General features: G+C 32.1%; 1 protein-coding gene across 1 annotated transcript in view; it reads left to right on the top strand.

The window, feature by feature from the left end:
• Positions 1-12,359: 12,359 nt before the first annotated feature.
• The window catches only part of LOC127707971 (neuropeptide Y receptor type 5-like), a 64,120-nt gene continuing 57,564 nt past the window's right edge, over positions 12,360-18,915 (top strand). The window contains exon 1 of the mRNA XM_052212741.1: positions 12,360-13,530. Within this exon, the coding sequence (XP_052068701.1) occupies positions 12,697-13,530 (834 nt within the window). The 5' untranslated portion in view covers positions 12,360-12,696. The remainder of the gene's footprint in view (positions 13,531-18,915) is intronic.

The following is an 18,915-nucleotide window of genomic DNA, read 5'->3' as shown; positions in this document are numbered from 1 at the left end:
ATCTTCTACCCCTACTTTATATGAATCAATAGTCAAAAAACCAGTTCTAAGTGACATAATCAGGACAAACCGGTAATACTACTGATGTTCCATTGACATTATTTAAGAAGGCATGCAGAATGTATGATATAGTTATATGTCATTGGGGAGTTACGCAACTGAAACCAATTACTTAGTAATGATAGGGATCAAGGACTTTGTGACGTAATCATTTCAAACGGTATTACTGATATAAAATAAGGAGATGTGGTATGATTGTCAATGAGACAACTATCCATCAGAGACAAAATGACGTAGATGTTAGCATCAGGACTTCAGGTTACTGGTGAATGCATTTGAGGACTATGCCAAGAAATGGGTAAAGCACGAACCAGATGAACAAAAACTGGACACTTCTTCTGAATGGATCAAATCTGTTCAGTCTTGCAAATAAAATCGCATTCAAAATCTACGAAGTACAATGAGCACACGGGTTTCTGACCCTTTGAAGAACCCCGAGGTTGAGGATGCTTTATCCTCTGTTCACGACAAATATGGTGTTGTTTCAGCAGACAAAGCCTCTGATAATATTGTTTTATACGCAAAAATCATTATTTGGAATGTCTCACTAAAGAACTTGGATTTCACAACAAAACTAGGTATTCCACATACACTTCTACATCATTCACGATAGCGGAGATTGTAGAAAATCAAAAATCCGTCCTTTTCTCCTTTGGTATTCGCATACAAAAAGTCGATGAAAATCTCCCATCTTTATACTGCAAACCTTACCTTAAAAAATCCTGACAAAGAATGATATATAACCGGGTCGTCACGATGTTCGATTAAACATCTTTCTAAACTTCTTACCACCATTCTTTCTACAGTAAATGATGGTCTTTCAGAAATATTGTGATAAGGTATATTCAACTAGTGCAGTGGGAAATATAGTGACAAAATATTACCTCCCCTGTAAGTATTGAAAATTAGATCTTCTCAATGTTTGTCCCATTTTAGCAAGGACGCTATCAATTATGGATTCACGGGAAAACGTTCTGGTAAATAGTAAAAATAGAAATAAGTTGAAATAAAAACAAAACTTCCATTCAATGTTCTCATTTCCCTCCTTAAGTAGAAAACGACGAGTACAGCAGCCTATAGAAGCTTGATGTAAAATTGGTTTAAAATGTTGCTATGCGAATAAATTCCCGGAGTACCAACATCAATTTATTTTTCTACTGACTGTATACCTTTCTGAAACATGATAATTATCCGAATATATATACAGCTAGATCAGAGAAAGTCAGGGAAAACAATCCAAAGGAATCGATTGATATGCAGCAAAGATTGACATTTTTGAAATTAAGTTACTAAGCAAATTCAAACGGACCTTTTCTCGATGTAAACATTGAATGTGAATAGATCGAGAAGACCGCAAATACATGTACAAAAATCGAGACGACCCTTTCTTAAAATTGTATAAAAAATAGTAGAAAGATACCTACTTTATAAAAATAGTTATTTTTAATTTTTTAACTTGCACAGACAGACTTTTAAATTTTTATATTCACAAAAAGACAATACTTTTCTATTAAATGTACATGTGACAAGAGCAGACCGGTGTGCTCGATAACTTAGGTGTGAAAAAATATGTATACTTTGGGAACTTGTAACATGCTAAGGACTTTGTGGAACACTCCGAAAATTGGTGACCCGAAAGATCTTTAGATATTGTATGTTCATGATTTTTTCCAATTTTTTTTTATCAATATGCAGTAAAGATTGGCAGTTTTTGAATTTAAGTTTTACAAGCTTATAATGCAATTATCTCGATAAATACTGAACATAAAACATCGTGTATTTGCATGTATATTTCTAATAACACAGTTCAACAATTAACTTATTTAAAATGAACAATTAATTTATTATTTGGAAATAACTTTTGATCAGTATCGTCACCGGCATTGTTTTATTATTGACGTTCTCGACTCTATCATAAGAAGAGTGAATTTTCTTGTGTTCTCGTTCACTAGATATCCCACTGAGCGGTGTCAATTAGGATACCTAAAATTCTAAACAAGATATCTTCAATCATAGTCTTTACAATATTTCAGAAGTATCAAAACATTGGATTTTTCTACGCTTAACACTACTCTTCCCCATGCTCAGAAAATTTGACCACATCGTATTATCAAACAGACCTTTTTCTACTACAACTGGAAATATAGATACAAATTCCTATTTTTGGGTCATTTTGACTGAGTGTGGATTCGCACGCACAGTAGGAGACGAGAATCCTGACGACACATCCGGTCTCGCTCGTTTTGTAGTTTGTGCGATACCCTCTGTTATTAGTTTGATTTGTCTCTTAATTGATTTACGAGATTTGAAAATTGGTTAACTACTGTCGCCCAAATTTAGCAAGTATAGGACCCCGAACGGCCTTCAACAATGTGCATAAAACAATCCCAACAGCAAGGTATAATAGGCCCAGGCATGACAAACTGTAAAACTATTCAAACGAGAAAACGTAAGTACTGGTTTATGTAAAAAACAACAATCGAAAAACAAATATAGTATACAGCAACAAACAAAAACCACTGAAGTATCTGCTCCTGTCTCCTGAACCCAGTACAGTGGTAAAAAAACAACATAGGAACAAACTATACAAATCAGTTCCGGAGCAATGAAAGTCATGGCAAAAACAAAACGAAAAACGACCAAAAAACAAACAACAGTATACAAAACACAACACCGGAAACTAAAGACTGAGCAACACGAACCCCGCCAAAACCCGAGGGAGCCGAAAAGTCAAAACTGTTTTTTGAATTGAAAGAAGTACCCAAAGCGCGTAATCTACCGTATCTGAATCATCCAAAGAATTTTTTTCAATCTAGAAATAATTAATACCATTATTTGCATATGCATTATTACAGTAAGCAATGATAACTTCTTTGACAGTAGTAGGGACCTTCAAATATTCAGAGGAAGATTTCAGGTGAGATGTGGTAATGATATGATTGTTTTCTATTTGACCCTCTATGGAGCGCACGGACATGACGGTAGACGAATTTATAATGTCATTCTAAAAAACTTCCGTGTAGTATTTACGTAATAATTATCACCACCACATTGTTAACTGCTTTGTCGGCCGATACGAACGCAAAGCGCTTTGCAAGTATCTATTTCTCAAAATGTGATATTCGAATATCCACAATATTCATACATTTATTCAAATAAGAATCAAGATTTTTTTTTATAAGATTTCACCTGTGAACACCATTTTTTACGATAGGATGAAAGAGCATCTTTAATGACCTTATGACACGGTTTCCAATTTATATAATTCATTATCGGTGGAAGACGATATTTTGGTTCTTTTTTTAAGAAAGTTTTTTTTTTAAACCTCTCGATCTCTGTGTTAAAACATGGCCATTGTAATCGTATCTAAAATTCGATGTTTCACAAATTTCATGTTGAAGAAGCATTATTTTCTAAACTAAATGTCTGCTGTAACAGACATATATCTAAAAATTATACTTTTTGTATGTAGACGACATAATAGGTGGTTTCTATGTTATCAGACTAAGGAGGTATGCAGTTTTGAATGATAGAGCCATTGAATGTACGACATAATTTAATCAAATTAATACCTCTGTTAATCTATTTAAGTTTAAGAAAATTGCTTTTATGATCTGCAGATTTATGGCTTCGAGGAACATCCCATGATGACAAAAAGCTGTAATTATACGCGTACATTCATAGCGTGAGGTTTTTGAAGTAATGTCACAGAAAGAGGAGCTAGAGCGAAAAAGCTCTCCCTTTCACAATTGAGCTGATAGTATTATAAGAAGATAATCTAGAGGTTTGTCATTTTCTGGAATTACACTGGAATCATGATTTGTAGATATCTAAGTACATTTTTGTTAAGTAATCTTGCTGCAGAGGCATACTACCTCCTTGGAAAGCACGTGGATGTTCATGAAGCTGTAGTATATTTCATATTCTTTCCATTTCGTTACATCATAATGGTAAAAAAGGAATCGAGAAAATGAAATGAGGTCGAAAGTCATAGCATTGAATATGGATTAATTACAATTACGGAATGTATAATCAATAGGTAGTACAGTCGAATAATTGTTATAAAAACTAACAAACCACCCTGACACTAAGACCTGAGTAGAACATAACAGACATTAACAAAGGCAATTACAAAAAGAATAACAAGTTGTAGTAAACCAATAGTAGGGGGGAAAGATAATGCATGGTAATGAATTCGAAGAAATAGAACATTCATATACTTGTAAATGAAGACATTTTTTGTTTGTATTTGTGTTTCGTGTGCGAGAACAAACATGCAGATATTAGGCCTTGTTTCATAAGCATATATTTGGCTCGCATTAAAAATATAAGAAAACCCAAATAAACATCGCTCTATCATCTCACTTTTCCATGAAGATTTTAGTATTTTTCAATCGAATATTTCAACACTTAAGGATTTAGAATTATGATGACACATCAGCAATCTAGAAGTTGCACAAATGCAGAGGTGTTGCACTTTGAAGTAATCATAAGTGGTGATTTAACACATATCAATCAAAGTACTGAAGTACTGAACATCGGATGACCGCAAGTTCTTCTGGATGGTCCGACAAGCACTTGTCTCAGAAAATAATCACATCTCTATACCTGAAAGTGAGGTTAATGTACAGATATAATTTTTTTCTGGGACAAGTTCGTGCGTGGATGATAAATTAATGACAGGGAATTCAACCTCACCGTAATGACTATTATATTGTGGTGATACAAATCAGTATACTCTGGTTTATTGTTATATATTATATTAATACTTACAGTTACATGTATATATAATTTTCATGCATTTGTATATCATTCTATTCTACTATATTAATAATAGTGCAGTGCAAGTGCATGGTGGACACTCTTCTGTAATAATTCGATTTTTCTAATAGAATGGATTTGAGTAGGCATTCGTATTTTCCCGCAAAAAATGTTTAATCATCCATGCAGAGTTATCGTTCCTTGAGATTGCAAACGTTCTTGAGATATTCTTCCGCATGCGTGTGTGTAGATAATAATGATTTTTACTTATATGTATATACATACAACAAAACATTTTAATATTATTAATTTATCTTCTTTAAAAAGTATGTGATGAGTATTCATTAAAGAAATGAATTTATAACCAGCGATAAGGAATGTTAGTTTGCACTTGATGATGTCTACGTATTCATCATGTTTATAGATCGGTTAAAAACCCAAAACGAATATTACGTAATGGAAATCTAGGCGATAGCAATACACCGGAATGCCCTCACGGTCATCCGATGTAAAAACTCTTGTTGAATTTTTTAAACGCTCAGTTAATCTGAATAGATTATGAAATTAAATAAAGAAAGACCATGCATATAAAAACAAGGAGATGTGGTATGTTTGCCAAAGAGACAACCAAAGAGACAACTATCCACCAAAGTTCAAATTAAGTGGATATAAGCAATTATAGGCAACCGTACGGTCTTCGACAAAGAGAAAAACCCATGTCGGCTATGAAATACCCCGACATTAAAAATTTGAAACAATTCAATGGAGAAAACTAAATGTACATTTTAACCCAACAAGCACAAGTATTTAATGCTTATTTTACAGTATTTGCATTTTTTTTTTATTTTCATCTTCGCTATTTTTGGTTCATATATATACCATAATATATCCTCAATAATAAAGAAAGATCATGCATGTACATTTTAACCCAACATGCACAAGTTTTTAAATAGATAACCTTATAAGTGCATTTATTTCTACTGTAGAATAACAGTTTTTAACGCTTATTTTACAGTATTTGCATTGGTTTTTGTACCTTCATCTTCTCTATTTTTGTTCATACTATTTCATAATATATCCTCAATATTTGTTTTGTAGCATGTTGGTTGAACATCAGTATATGAACCAAATTTTATGGGCACATATGACGTCAGAAAACGTTATCATTCGTATATCCAAATGTTATTATCGCTGTTCTAAGATTTTTATCTTTTTTTCATATTTGGTTTACGTCCGATATACAAAAATGTACACATGTTATCAAAGTGTATAGTTCTATGATTGTCAATGAGACAACTACAAAACATGTATCCTCCTACGACAATGAAATAAACTGCATGTCACCGTACGTCATTCAAAAAGTAATACCCAATGGATGAAGTAAGATTAAAACGGAAATGAGATTCATATGAGTGGGAGGATTTAACAGTGTATGTACTAAGTCAGGACTGTGACATTTATGGATTTGGTGATTATGTTACGTCCTTCTTTGGTCACATTTCAGCTCTTATACATCCTTGGCTTTCAAATATTCGGCTTTGGGCGTTCCTGATGAAGGTAAATCCAAAAAAGCGATTCGGACGCAAGAAATATATAAATTGCTGTTTTCATTTTTGTTCAGTCCATGGATTTTCTTTTTGTAATCGATTAAAGATATTATGCAAAGAAAGTCGCCAGTGTTATTCACTTTGACTATATTTGGGATCTTTTGAAATATTTGTGTATTTTTAGTTATTTCCTTTTACTATTATTATTATTTGTATGTATTTTCCATAAATGGTATTATGGGGTGGTGAATTCATTTTTCCGTTTAGTGGTTCAATATTTTAAAATTTCTCCACAGTATATTCGTTTAATCTATGTTAAATTTGATTGTCTTTCAAAATTTCAGAACGTGAAACAATCTGTTTTCTTAACCCCTGATTTTGTTTATGATTTTCAGATTACATATTGTTCAGGTTTTAAAATGATGGCTTTTCAACCATGCTTTTATTGTCAAATACATCGGGTAGTCGGTACAATGTAACGGGGTAATTCAAGAAGCTTGCACTCTTGATGAGTTTTGCACAAGACAAGCTTTAAAGAATGAAATTTTGATTTTGTTGTTCAAAAAAGAACTTTGCTGTAAAATTATATATTTCGAAATATCATTTTATAAAGATAAGTTAATATTCTTATTTCATATATTTTTGGTATTTTTATACTCTAATCTGATAAAAATGCAGATCTCGCTTACTCTAACGAGCACAGCAAAATCAGAGATCTATAATATTTTAAATAGATTAGCAGTACTTTATTGTATTTTTAATTACGGACCATATAGTCTAAGAATTTTGGACCATACGTTTATGGTCATGACCATATGGGTATTTACTCATATGGTCCGGGTACTTTACGATACAGTTACAGGCGAGGTAATAACGTCGTTAACGTAAAATATTGTTTTTTATTATTTCTCGACGTCAAACTGACACATTGGGATGTATTTTTCGACTGATTTTTATCATTCAGACTGATTTAACTTGAAAACGAGCTCATGGACCCCTCTTTTTAAAAATCACGTTTGGCTTGATTATGTGTGAAGATTATTTGTGCCAATTTTTATGAACAAATCACCGATGAATTTTTTTAAATTATATAAATATGCAGCAAGAAATGCCGTTTTTTTTATTAAAATCAGGAAAATATGATAAAAATGAATTATTTTCAAAGAATTGTAAGGTACTGGGGAATGTTATATTGAAACAAATAGGTATTAAATTGTGCAGTGTAATTTATAAGTAAATACTTAATTTGTGGCAAGACTGACAAATATTTTATATAGATTTTTTACAATTGTGGCAGTAATCCACTATACTTATTACTATGATCACAAGTCAAAATTCAAGTTTTTACCAAATATTATCTTTTAAACTTAACGGTTGTGTTCTTACGCATAGTAACTTGGCTCGCAGCGAGCAAGCGAAACATTTTACATTTGTAATCAAAGATATGGCATTAATTTACTATTTTTATGGATTTCACAGTCCAAAGTTTCACTTTTTGCCAATAAATTACAGAGGGAGGCATTTCATTAGCCAAAATATAGTTTTACAAAAGAGGGACGAAAGATACCAGAGGGACAGTCAGGTGTGTACATATGTTGGTACTAGGGTGATATATATCCAGTAAAGCAACTGATTTTATGTGAAAGCTCTGGAATTTGAAATGAGTTTATCATTGTTTACATTTTTTTTTGTACAAGTGTTACGGCAGGGAATGTATGAAATTACTCATGGGTTACCTTCTTCATGCTATATATCATGTAATTCCCGTATTAAGGATCATTTCTGGTAACCAAATATTCATATTTAAACGTCTGATATGCCTGGTATACATAGGGAAATACTTTAACAACAATTGTTTACTGACCGGCGATTTTGCCGTCTGCCATTTTGCGGGGAATGAAACGTTGATTTTATCTCTCTTAATACCAATTCGTCCCCTGGACAATTGATCTAATATTGTATTTTTAATACCACACATTTAATATTTTATGGTTATACCCTGCCGGACACAAATATATTGTAAATATCTAGATGGTTGTGATGAAATATGTTTTATGTTATTTACTTCTATGTACTTGCGAATATCGTCTGCTAAATTAATGCGCACGCAGTGGTGTCCGATTGCATATTTCAAGTTATTTTATTGATATTATGAGCTCTATTGTTTAGTTTTAATGTTTTATGTTAAAGGACAATCATAGGACGAAGCAAGATGATTTCAATTCTATGTTTTTCAATATCGTAATTTTGTATAGTTCCGGCTTCCCGGAAAGGACAAGTAACTATTGGATTAGTATGTCACGTGACACTTATGACTTTTGTATATAAACGCGTGAGCATTCAGTAATGGCAGATAGCCCAAAGTTCTGCTGGCGGCAAGTTCAAAAAGTTCACTATCATTAAAATTGTAAACAAAGCAGTAAAATAAGCTTAAGGTGAGCATAAGGATAAATATGGAATATTAGTAGCCGTCTTTTTGTACAGTTAGCTATCTCCCACCACGTCGGACATCACAAATATGAATTTAGATCGTAATTTAGTTCCTATGCACTATGATATATTGTACTGTATGCAAGTATTAGAATTGTCATAATTCGTTATTTATTCAAATATATTTAAACAGTTCCACAAATAAAACTGTTAACATTGAAATGATATTCTATCTTTATCAATCTTGGATACATATAAAAAGGAATATGCATTTACACTGGTAAAACAACTTGAGCTGGAGGACGCTCGTTCGAAATTAAAAACTATGGAAAGCCGTTAGCAACACAAATAGCACAGTAACAAATAAATACAAAGGAAGCCGTTTAATACACATACATTAACCAAACAGAGGAACTATATTTAAACACAAACTGAGGTGCTCCGGGGAGCAGATACTGCATTTTATGAGTGTTCGTATGTAAACTGCCCAGTATAGGACAGGATACTCTCGGGTGGCTTACAGAATTATTAAACAAATTCAAAGCAAACTTATGTGGAGAAGATATTCCAAATATTTTTTACAATAATTCACATGCGTTTATATTTTAAAACAGAAAGTTAGGTATGACTTTCCAAAGGATAGAAATGTCTAAGAAACCGAAATTTCTAGTAAATGTTCAAAATTTCGACCCCATTTATTTCTAAAAGTAGCACATGAAGGTACATTTTTTATTACATATTTGAATAGACTAGGTGAAAAATAGCTTGTATGCAAACTTTCGTCAAAAATTCACCTTGGGATCTAAACTTATCGTATGCCCTGAATACGATGAACGTCGAAAAGTTACTTTAACTGTAAATTGCATAAGAATGGCCCTTCAAGGTGCCATAAATGAAGAGTTTTAAAATGAAATTTTGACTATTTAATCTCAATATATTAATCATTGTTGCATAACGTGACTTTTACTAACAAGTTAAAATATTAGTAAAAGTATTTTAAATGGTGATTATGCCTTACGAAACATAATATGTCGACTTTCAAATATAACTTCAAAAAATATCTAAGTGAACCGTTAAACAAGAAGTCAGCTTTTTTACTCACAGGCACTCAGGGCATTGAAATTAACACCTTTTTTAGTCTTGTGTTTGATAAATTATTTTGGATAAATTAGAATGTCTTAAAAGAGAGGCGAAAGATACCAAAGGGATATTCAAACTCATAAGTCTAAAACAAACTGACAATATCAAGGCAAAAAAAAAAAAAAATTGATTTAGATAACTAAACTTATGGAGAGTTGTCTCATGGGCACTCATACCATATCTTATTTCTATATAATTTGAAATATTTAAATGTTTTCCTGTTTATTTACATATGGTTTTACAATAAAAGTAGTTGATATGGCTATTATTCAAATATTCTTATGTAGAAAATAAGAATTAGAAGATTGTATTAAAAAAATACAATCACAGGGGAAAAAAAGAAAAAATGTCCATGTCCCAGACGCCTGTAGGTTCCCTTAATGACGAAAAAGATGGACAGGATAAAGGTGCTTTTAGTTGACCTTCAAGAGGCATGCTAACAGATACACCAAAATTCTGACAAAATGTCCTAGACAAAAGATTTCAGTTAGTATCTTGTGCCACTTTTGGTTCCGAGAACGAACCGCTGTGTGTTCTTTCGAAAGAAGTAAGAATTTATCCGAAAAATACCTATATGGTCTAAATATTCATATGATCTTCTCCATTAATAACCCAACGAGTATTTACTCATATGGTTTTTAAGGTGACCTGCACGAACACCATGTTATTATTGGATCACTGTAATTCTAAACGTAAAAGATCAAAGTATTTTTTGAATTACAATGGTAAACAAAAATAGTGCTCTGATTAGACCGTTTTATCTCCAGTCTCCGAATCTTGGAACTGAACGTGGATTTTTTTCTTTATCAAGTTGTGAATCGACTCAATGTCGGCACTTTTGCAACTTTAGACTTCGTAAAGAAAAGCATTAGTTAAGTTATTTTCAGTTCCTTTAGGACAAAATTGTGATGAATTGCCATAAAAATCAACTTAAAACCATTTTTATGATTATCTTGTATGATTAAGACCAATCATTGTAGTAGATGTCAATTTGAACGACATATTCTGTATACAATTAGGTAACACGTGATGTTTTCTCCCATTTAATGGGGATAAAAGTGATAATAAACGAAAGTTTAGCACACTATTCAAGGACAAAAAATGTTCATGTGTTATAAATATGAATCCATTTGCACTAGACCAACATGCTTAATCTGATTTATGACTTGTGCGAGTTCAAATAGAACCAGCGGAACGTTGAAGCAGCAACCCTGACCTCTAACACTCGAAGCGATCACAATACCATTTAAAATTTTGTTTTTTGTTTTTGGTTGTATATTTTGGGTTGAGAGTTGTATAAATACTTTTTTAAACATGTATTTTCAAATTGTGCAATAGAAAAGAATACTATCAATTTTAGTACACACGACAGTTGTTTTTGGGGTAACCTGATTAGGTCTTCAACAGACTTATAGTTGGAAAAAACATAATAAGTTAAAAAGAGGCCAAACTAGCTCAACTCTGCCTACAGGAGTTGCAACGTTAAATGACATTACATTTTCATTTATGCATAACAGTGTGTGTGTGTTATTTATGAATAAGAACAATCGCAAAAGGGCAGATTTATCAAAAACGCAAGTCAGTTATATAAAAGCATTTATACTGCAAATACACTGTTTTATCAAATAACAATTATAATAGTAAATGGAAGAACAATATGCAATCAATAATAATAATACCCAGATAACATTGGCTTTGTTAGAGTTAACACCACTAGACATATAATACAATTTTTTTTTCAAAATTGAGACGAATCGAATCTGTCAAACATGCAAAAGAAATGGAATAAGACAAACTGAATGAAACAGTTAATTTTTTAGTAGTTATGTACGATCAACTCTCGAATTACCTTGCAATATTCAGTATGGTAATCAAAACTATCATTAAACATTACTGGAAGCTTGCGCTTTCTTCTCTGCAAATCGAAATGTTGTAGAAAGAAGAAAAATGAAGCTGATCTTCTATATGCACTCTGTAGTATATGATTTCAACTAAATAGGTAAATTCAATAACTAGATCAAAATTATTGCTGGTATATCAAAAGCTTTATACCATTCAGTTCATAAATTTTCTATTAGATACAGGTTTAAATCTTATAATATTTTCAATGTAATGTCCTTGGAAAAGTACGATAAGCAAAAACTGGGAACAATACCCAATATATATATATAGAAAAAAACGTAAAAAATATTTAGTGAAAAGAAGAAAATAACAAATTAAGTGATCGCATACTGTAACAAGAAGAAACATATGTGACCTTTTTTTAACGTTGATTTAAAAAAGGGTAATATAGAATTAGGATTAGAACAGAAACGGTTTATAAAAATATTACTAGTGATCAGATATTGATCCAATAAATGAACAGACAGCGAAGTGGAAGAAAAGGAAATAGACAACATAAGAGATGTGTATTGAGAGAAAGTGATAATCATTATTGTAGTTAATGAGGAGTTCTACTGATGAGTGTGTATTGGTTGAATTGTCTTAGATAATTATATTGATCTGCCATCCACGTGGAGATTGTCCCGCCTTCTACAGAAAACAACTTGATTCCGTTGAAAGTTCGGAGAGGTGTGAAAGTTAGAAGAATTTCTCAAATGAGAGTTACGCCAAATATTTAGTTATACGAGGGCTTATAAACAAATAAAAATTCCAAGATGATGGTTGTCTGAAAATGGAAATTTTTATTCTAAATGTTGGAAACGAAATTCAAAATTTAAATATTTGCTTTTGACTTTTATTAACTGGTATATGCATTATGATACACAATATGGCTGGCGAAATAGACATTGAAAATACAACGAATACATATTTGACTGAATTACAGGCAACAACTACAAATACAAATTCTTTTAAAACTTTAGAGTTTACTTTTTGGAATCGAACCAAAACGAATTTTCTTAACGGCTCGTCGAATGGTTCCAATCATGAAATAAGTTTATCGGACGAGTCGTTGGCTGGACTTATCGTACTTTATACTTTAACAACATTATTTTCTGTGACCGGAAATATCTTTGCCGTCCTTGTTTTTACAAAGGGACGCCATTCTAGGACGGATTTGAGACACTTTCTGGTCAATTTAGCTGTAGCAGATTTAGTAATGGCAATGTTTTGTATGCCATTTACCTTTGCTGATGTCATTTTAAACGAATGGATATTTTCCAAACCAATGTGCCCTATTGTTTTGTTCGTACAGCTTCTAGCAGTGACAGCAAGTGTTTTAACAAACATGGCTATAGGAATAGATCGTTTTTTAGCCGTAACATTTCCTCTTCACCTGCGTGTGACATTTTCGAGGAAAAAATACGTCATCAGCGTCATTTGGATATGTGCATTTTCCTTAGCTTCAGTTCAGTTCTTTGAAGGACGTGCGGTGGACGTTGGTGGTGGGAACCTGAAATGTATAGAGACTTGGGAGAGTGCAGAGTCTCGTCGTATATATACAATTTTTATATTACTTTTTACGTATATTATCCCATTATTGATATTAGCTATAACGTATACTATTGTTGGGATTATTTTATGGAAGAGAACGGCGCCAGGAAACGAAGACTATGCTAGAGACAGACAACGGCTGAAATCCAAAATAAAGGTAACTTTAAAATGCTTTTCTTCTCAGAAACATATATGTTTAATTCCAGGGAGGAAATAAGTAGGAGCAAGTTTTTAGCCCACAGTCCCTAAAAGTTGATTTTCAAATTATTTAATTGTTAAAATATATATGGTAGGACTCTCCAAGGACAAGTTGCCATTATAATTTTTTTTGAACTATTTATGTCCCTTTGGTTCGATTCTACTAGTTATAATAGATAGTTTCATGTGCTCAACACGCACCTCCGAAATAACCTTCATCAATACGAAAAGTTGGAGCACCAAAACTATGAAACATTCGAGAAAATACGACAAATGTGGAGCTGCAACCTTTATAGTTACACATAGTTAATGAATTTGTCTAATGAAATTCACAAACCAAGTGTATCATATAAATAATGCAAGTACAAAAGTACTTGCAACTGGGGGACTGATAGTCCACCATTACTTATACCGAACCAGTAGTAGTGATAAAACGTATAATACCGATTTCCGTATCCATCTTACTGTTTATGTTCATCTTTGTTAATATTATAGTGTTATGTGCTTTAAGGCACATCATTGGAAGTCTCTGTTAAACGTGTTCATAACTTGTAGAGACGAGGGTCATTGTGAGTATGGTATATGGTGTAGCGGCTACACTGTAGCCTCTTGTCTATGGTTGAAGACATGTCGATTTTGGTGTGATTTAGTATGGTATTACTAGGTTACTGTATGAGTGTCTGGAGGGGGGTCCTCGATTTTTGTATTCTTTAATTTTTTAGGCCATTTTGCTCTATTCTTTATACATTTTGCCCTTTATTCTCTATTCTTTATATTTTAGCACCTCATTATTCTCTTTTTTTAATTTTTTGGTCGATTTATCTCTATTAATTATATATTTTTTGCCTATTATTCTCTATTTCGTAAAACCCATCCACACCCTCCTGTATTAATAAAAACCTCAAATCTTCTTTCATTTATATTTATAATGAATAATTCAGTACTGTAACTGCTTTAGAAATTTGTAAACTTGTAATGGAAAACTATGTACAATGTAAACTCACAGCTTCTCAATGCGATGAAATTCCAATGGAGGGATAGTTGTATGAAATTAGTATAAATAATCCTCTTTCGTGATAATATGGTAACCAAGGGATTCTACTGGAATTTCCCTGAGATTAATACTATTATATGCGGCATCTTGATTTAATTGGTCATTGCATAACGTTTAAATCTGTGATGTTTGGGAGAGTGTGCCCCTGGACACAATGCTTTGAGTTTCCGTATTAAGAACAGAAAATCTAACTAATAATCTCTGTATCATATGTAATGTAACGGTTGATATTGCTAACATTTCTGTTTTATCTCACCTTTTTTAACAGTCAATTTAAAGCACAAAAAAAATTCAGCTTTCTTAATGCTTAATTTGTATTACATGAGTGGAAATGCTTAATTAGTTTAATATAACGCTAAAATATATCAGACATAAATGAATGTGTAATGGCAATATGGAATGTCTTAATAATTTTACACGTAATTCTCGAATCATAAGAAAATATGAAAGTTAACCTGAAATTTCACTACTTTATCTGATAGACACTTATGTTAAGAAACTTTATTTTGATTATTGTCAGTACGAAGTTGGTTTTTATGTATATGTTGCAGCTAAGTTAGGTTTTTTAATTACGAGGATCTTTCACTGTCAGAATTTTAGCAATTATGGTCTATTTAAAAATGAGAATATGCTAGTATCCTTATCCTTTCAGTAAATGCATGACTTAAAACGATCATTTATTTTTCAAACCTTCTTTTTATTAATGAAGCAACATTTTATTGATGATTATACGGAATACATTGTCATAAATATAACGTAGAATAGTGGCTTTCGGCAAATTGGTAAAAACGTCTCTTTTGGTAACGTACCAACACGTTTGTTTTTCTATTTGTTAGAACGAAACAAATACATTTGATTATTATTGTTGCAGGTGAAAACGTTCAATTGATAATTTAGAAATGTTACAGTCGATAAAAAAAGTTTTCAATATCCGAGAAATGAGAACGAAGTAATTACGTTAAATTAATGGTTTTACATCTTTAGGGGAAGCGATACGATGAAAGTAAAATATTGTATCCGTTGTCATTAAAAGCATGCAATCATCATTTATGCAATAAACATGCCCTCCAATGAAGTTTTTCATCAAAACGGATGAAAGCCATCTGTTACAATACAAGTTACCGTTATTCTACAGAATGAAACAGAACAAAATATATGCTGAATTGCGTATAATTAATTTGTTAATGATATTATGATGGTTGAAACAAACTAAGAAACATCTTAAATGATGCAGCGTTAAAAAGGCAATACATAAATACAGTTTAATAATGGATCATTTATTTTATGACTCTTGCAATTAAAATTAATGATTTAGAACACAAAGACCATATTTCTATCGAAAGCATACATCTGATATGAAGCTTATTATTTCTTATCAACATGGGTAAATTCATTTTTGACGTAATCGCAAACGACATACGCTACAAAGTCTAATAGAGAAAAGTAAATTGAGCTTTATTCCTAATCAAATAATAGAAAAGTGATAACCATTTTCAAAAAAAATAATTAATTTTAGGAATTTGAAACAAATTAGTCTATATTATGATCTATAATGTCACTAAATATCCTCGCGTGATCACATTGGCCTCTCTTTGAAGATTTAAAAAAGTCATCGTTTATGTATAACTAATGATAAAATGTAATGCAAATATTGTTACGACGTTATTTCAAATACAAGCGAACTAAGAAGGCCTACATTTAACAGGGCATGCATAGCTTACCTTTAGAATATAATTCAGCTAGATTTCATTCAATTTTATTTTCTTTGAATCAGTATTTATATATAGTAATATTTACACTTGTAATTTGTATATTTCGCGATGATTTTCTAAGTAGGTTTGGGTAAATTTTATTCAAATGACATTGCCTTAGGACGAGGACAAAACAAATACAAAACATTATTGATTGACCCTGAGTAACACTAGACCTGCGTATGTTAAAGTTTACAGCAGAGTGTTAGAAGAAATTTTAGCTCTAAAATCGTCTAGATGCATATGGAATATATATTTATTATATACTTAGTAGTAAATACAGATAAATTGTATGTGTAATACAGTCATTGGCAAGCGTGCTGTATCAGCCACCCGTGATGATATCGATATCAACACGGTTGCAAAGGCTTTATCACACCTTTAATCTGCATGACGTCACGTCATCGATTGCAGTCACTGTTGCAAAGGCTTTATCAAACCCCTAACCTGTATGACGTCATGTCAAACCTCTAACTGTATGACGTCATTTCAAATCCCCTTATATGTATGACGTCATGTCAAATAAAAAACATTTACATGAGGTACATGTATATAATAAAGTGTATATGATATGGCTTTTTCAATATCACACACCGTATCAACCCTCAACCAATATAATCCCTCGAGCAGAGCTCTTGGGATTATATTGGTGTCTCGGTTTGATACGGATGTGATATTGAAAAAGCCATATGATATTCTCTATATAACGTCAGCTTATAATTACCGATTATCAGGTTTTCTGAATATTGATATTGTAAATTATCCCCGGCTTAGTATATTTCTAGGATTTTGATTGGTTAACGCACGTCAAAACCCATAGCCCCGGGTGTTGCTAACCCATATACCCGGACGTTGCTACCCATTACCCCGGGGAACTTCACGCGCGTTTTCCTTAGTTTCATGGTTGTTCTTGTGAAATATTTAAAAATTCTGTAGATTATCCATGATGTCTGTAATTAAATCCACTAAAGAATTTATCCTTTTATACCGATCATTTGCACTTATTTTAGTAAATGCAGCACTTGGCTGCCACATTATCAATAAATGGGACTACTGACCAAGCTATGCAAATTACCCACGTTAACGTCACACCAGCTATGACGTACCTCTCACAACATTGAGCGCCAAATTTTAAAAACGTCTTATATTTGACTACCTGTAGGGTTCTACCACAGGTAGTACCCTACACCCAGTTAAAAATATGTCAAATTCCCAAATTTCATAAAACCTTTTTTTTTTAAATGAAAAAAAAGTCGTTTCTTTCACGTTACACTTTGTTGTAGAATTTCCCTAAAAATCGCCAGATTCGGAATAAGACCGGGGATAAATTCGTTATATACTTTCATATCCGTAGATAACTTATAGTATCAAACTGCGAGTCATAATACGAGCTTGTTTTAGCGAGTAAGCGCAGCTAACACCGTGTAAAATACAATCGAAAGAACGTTATCTGATTAAAGATTATCGTAACTATATTGTATCCTTGTACATACAGTCAAATCAATACATTACTTATCGACGATTATATCTTACCACTAGATGGCGTCACTAGTGTTGCAGGAACGCTTTACTCTTCCATAGCACCCGAGTTCACACCGAATTTTTTAGTAGGTTGAAGATTTAAAGTTTAAGATCATTTCTGAAAAAGCATTAATAAAAATCTATGTTATTTTCATACATATTTGCAGTACTATTTTTGACATTTTCCTTGTAAGAATATATATTGGTATCATCTGTACTTTTGATTAAATATTGACAAATATAATTAATACGATTTTTTCCTAAGCAATATGTTTATACCTGTAAAAATTGAAATGGTGATGAAAAAAATCGCATTCCACGTAACACCGTTGATAGAATGCATATGGTTAGGGTTAGGGTTAGGGTTAGGGTTAGGACTCAAATCCCTCTTCGGCAAAAGCGAACTGAAAATATTGTATAACTGACACAGAAATTGTATTTGACTTTTTTTGTTTTCTAATTCAATACTGGAATGCAGGCAGAGATTCAATACTTGTCGTTTATTTGAATAGCAGTCACTCAATAAAAGATGTTTATTAAGAAGTCAATTAATACAGGGTGTTTGTTTACTAATCAGTTAATACGTATTGTTTATAAGGTAGTAAAAATAGAGGATGTTTATCATGACATAGGCAATACTATGATATTATTACGTGAGTATTTCTGTATTGGCCTTGTTATTGGTCCGAGGCTTGCCAATACAGCTGGCTGAGGACCAATAAAAAGGCCAACACAGAAATACTCACGTAATGATATCTTTATTAATTAACTAGTGTTAACATATTTTTATTTCATTTCACATGAGATTAACATTTTTTACCTTGAAGTGAACTATCCAAATCTGAGTTTCTTGTTATAAGCTGCACTATCAAATGATCTGGTGCTGTTTCCAGGTATCTTCTACATTTTCTGATGATTTGTTTTACCCTTTCCAGTCACTATAAAGTGTTACAATTCATATTTAATAGTAATTGGAAAGGTACTGCCATTGCATGAGTAACAAAAGGATTATTTAAAA

The sequence above is a fragment of the Mytilus californianus genome, unplaced genomic scaffold, assembly GCF_021869535.1.
Source record: "Mytilus californianus isolate M0D057914Y unplaced genomic scaffold, xbMytCali1.0.p SCAF_7, whole genome shotgun sequence".
In the NCBI taxonomy this organism is placed as follows: Eukaryota; Metazoa; Mollusca; class Bivalvia; order Mytilida; family Mytilidae; genus Mytilus; species Mytilus californianus.
The sequence above is the reverse complement of the archived record's forward strand: the minus strand, read 5'-3'. Positions and strand labels throughout refer to the sequence as shown.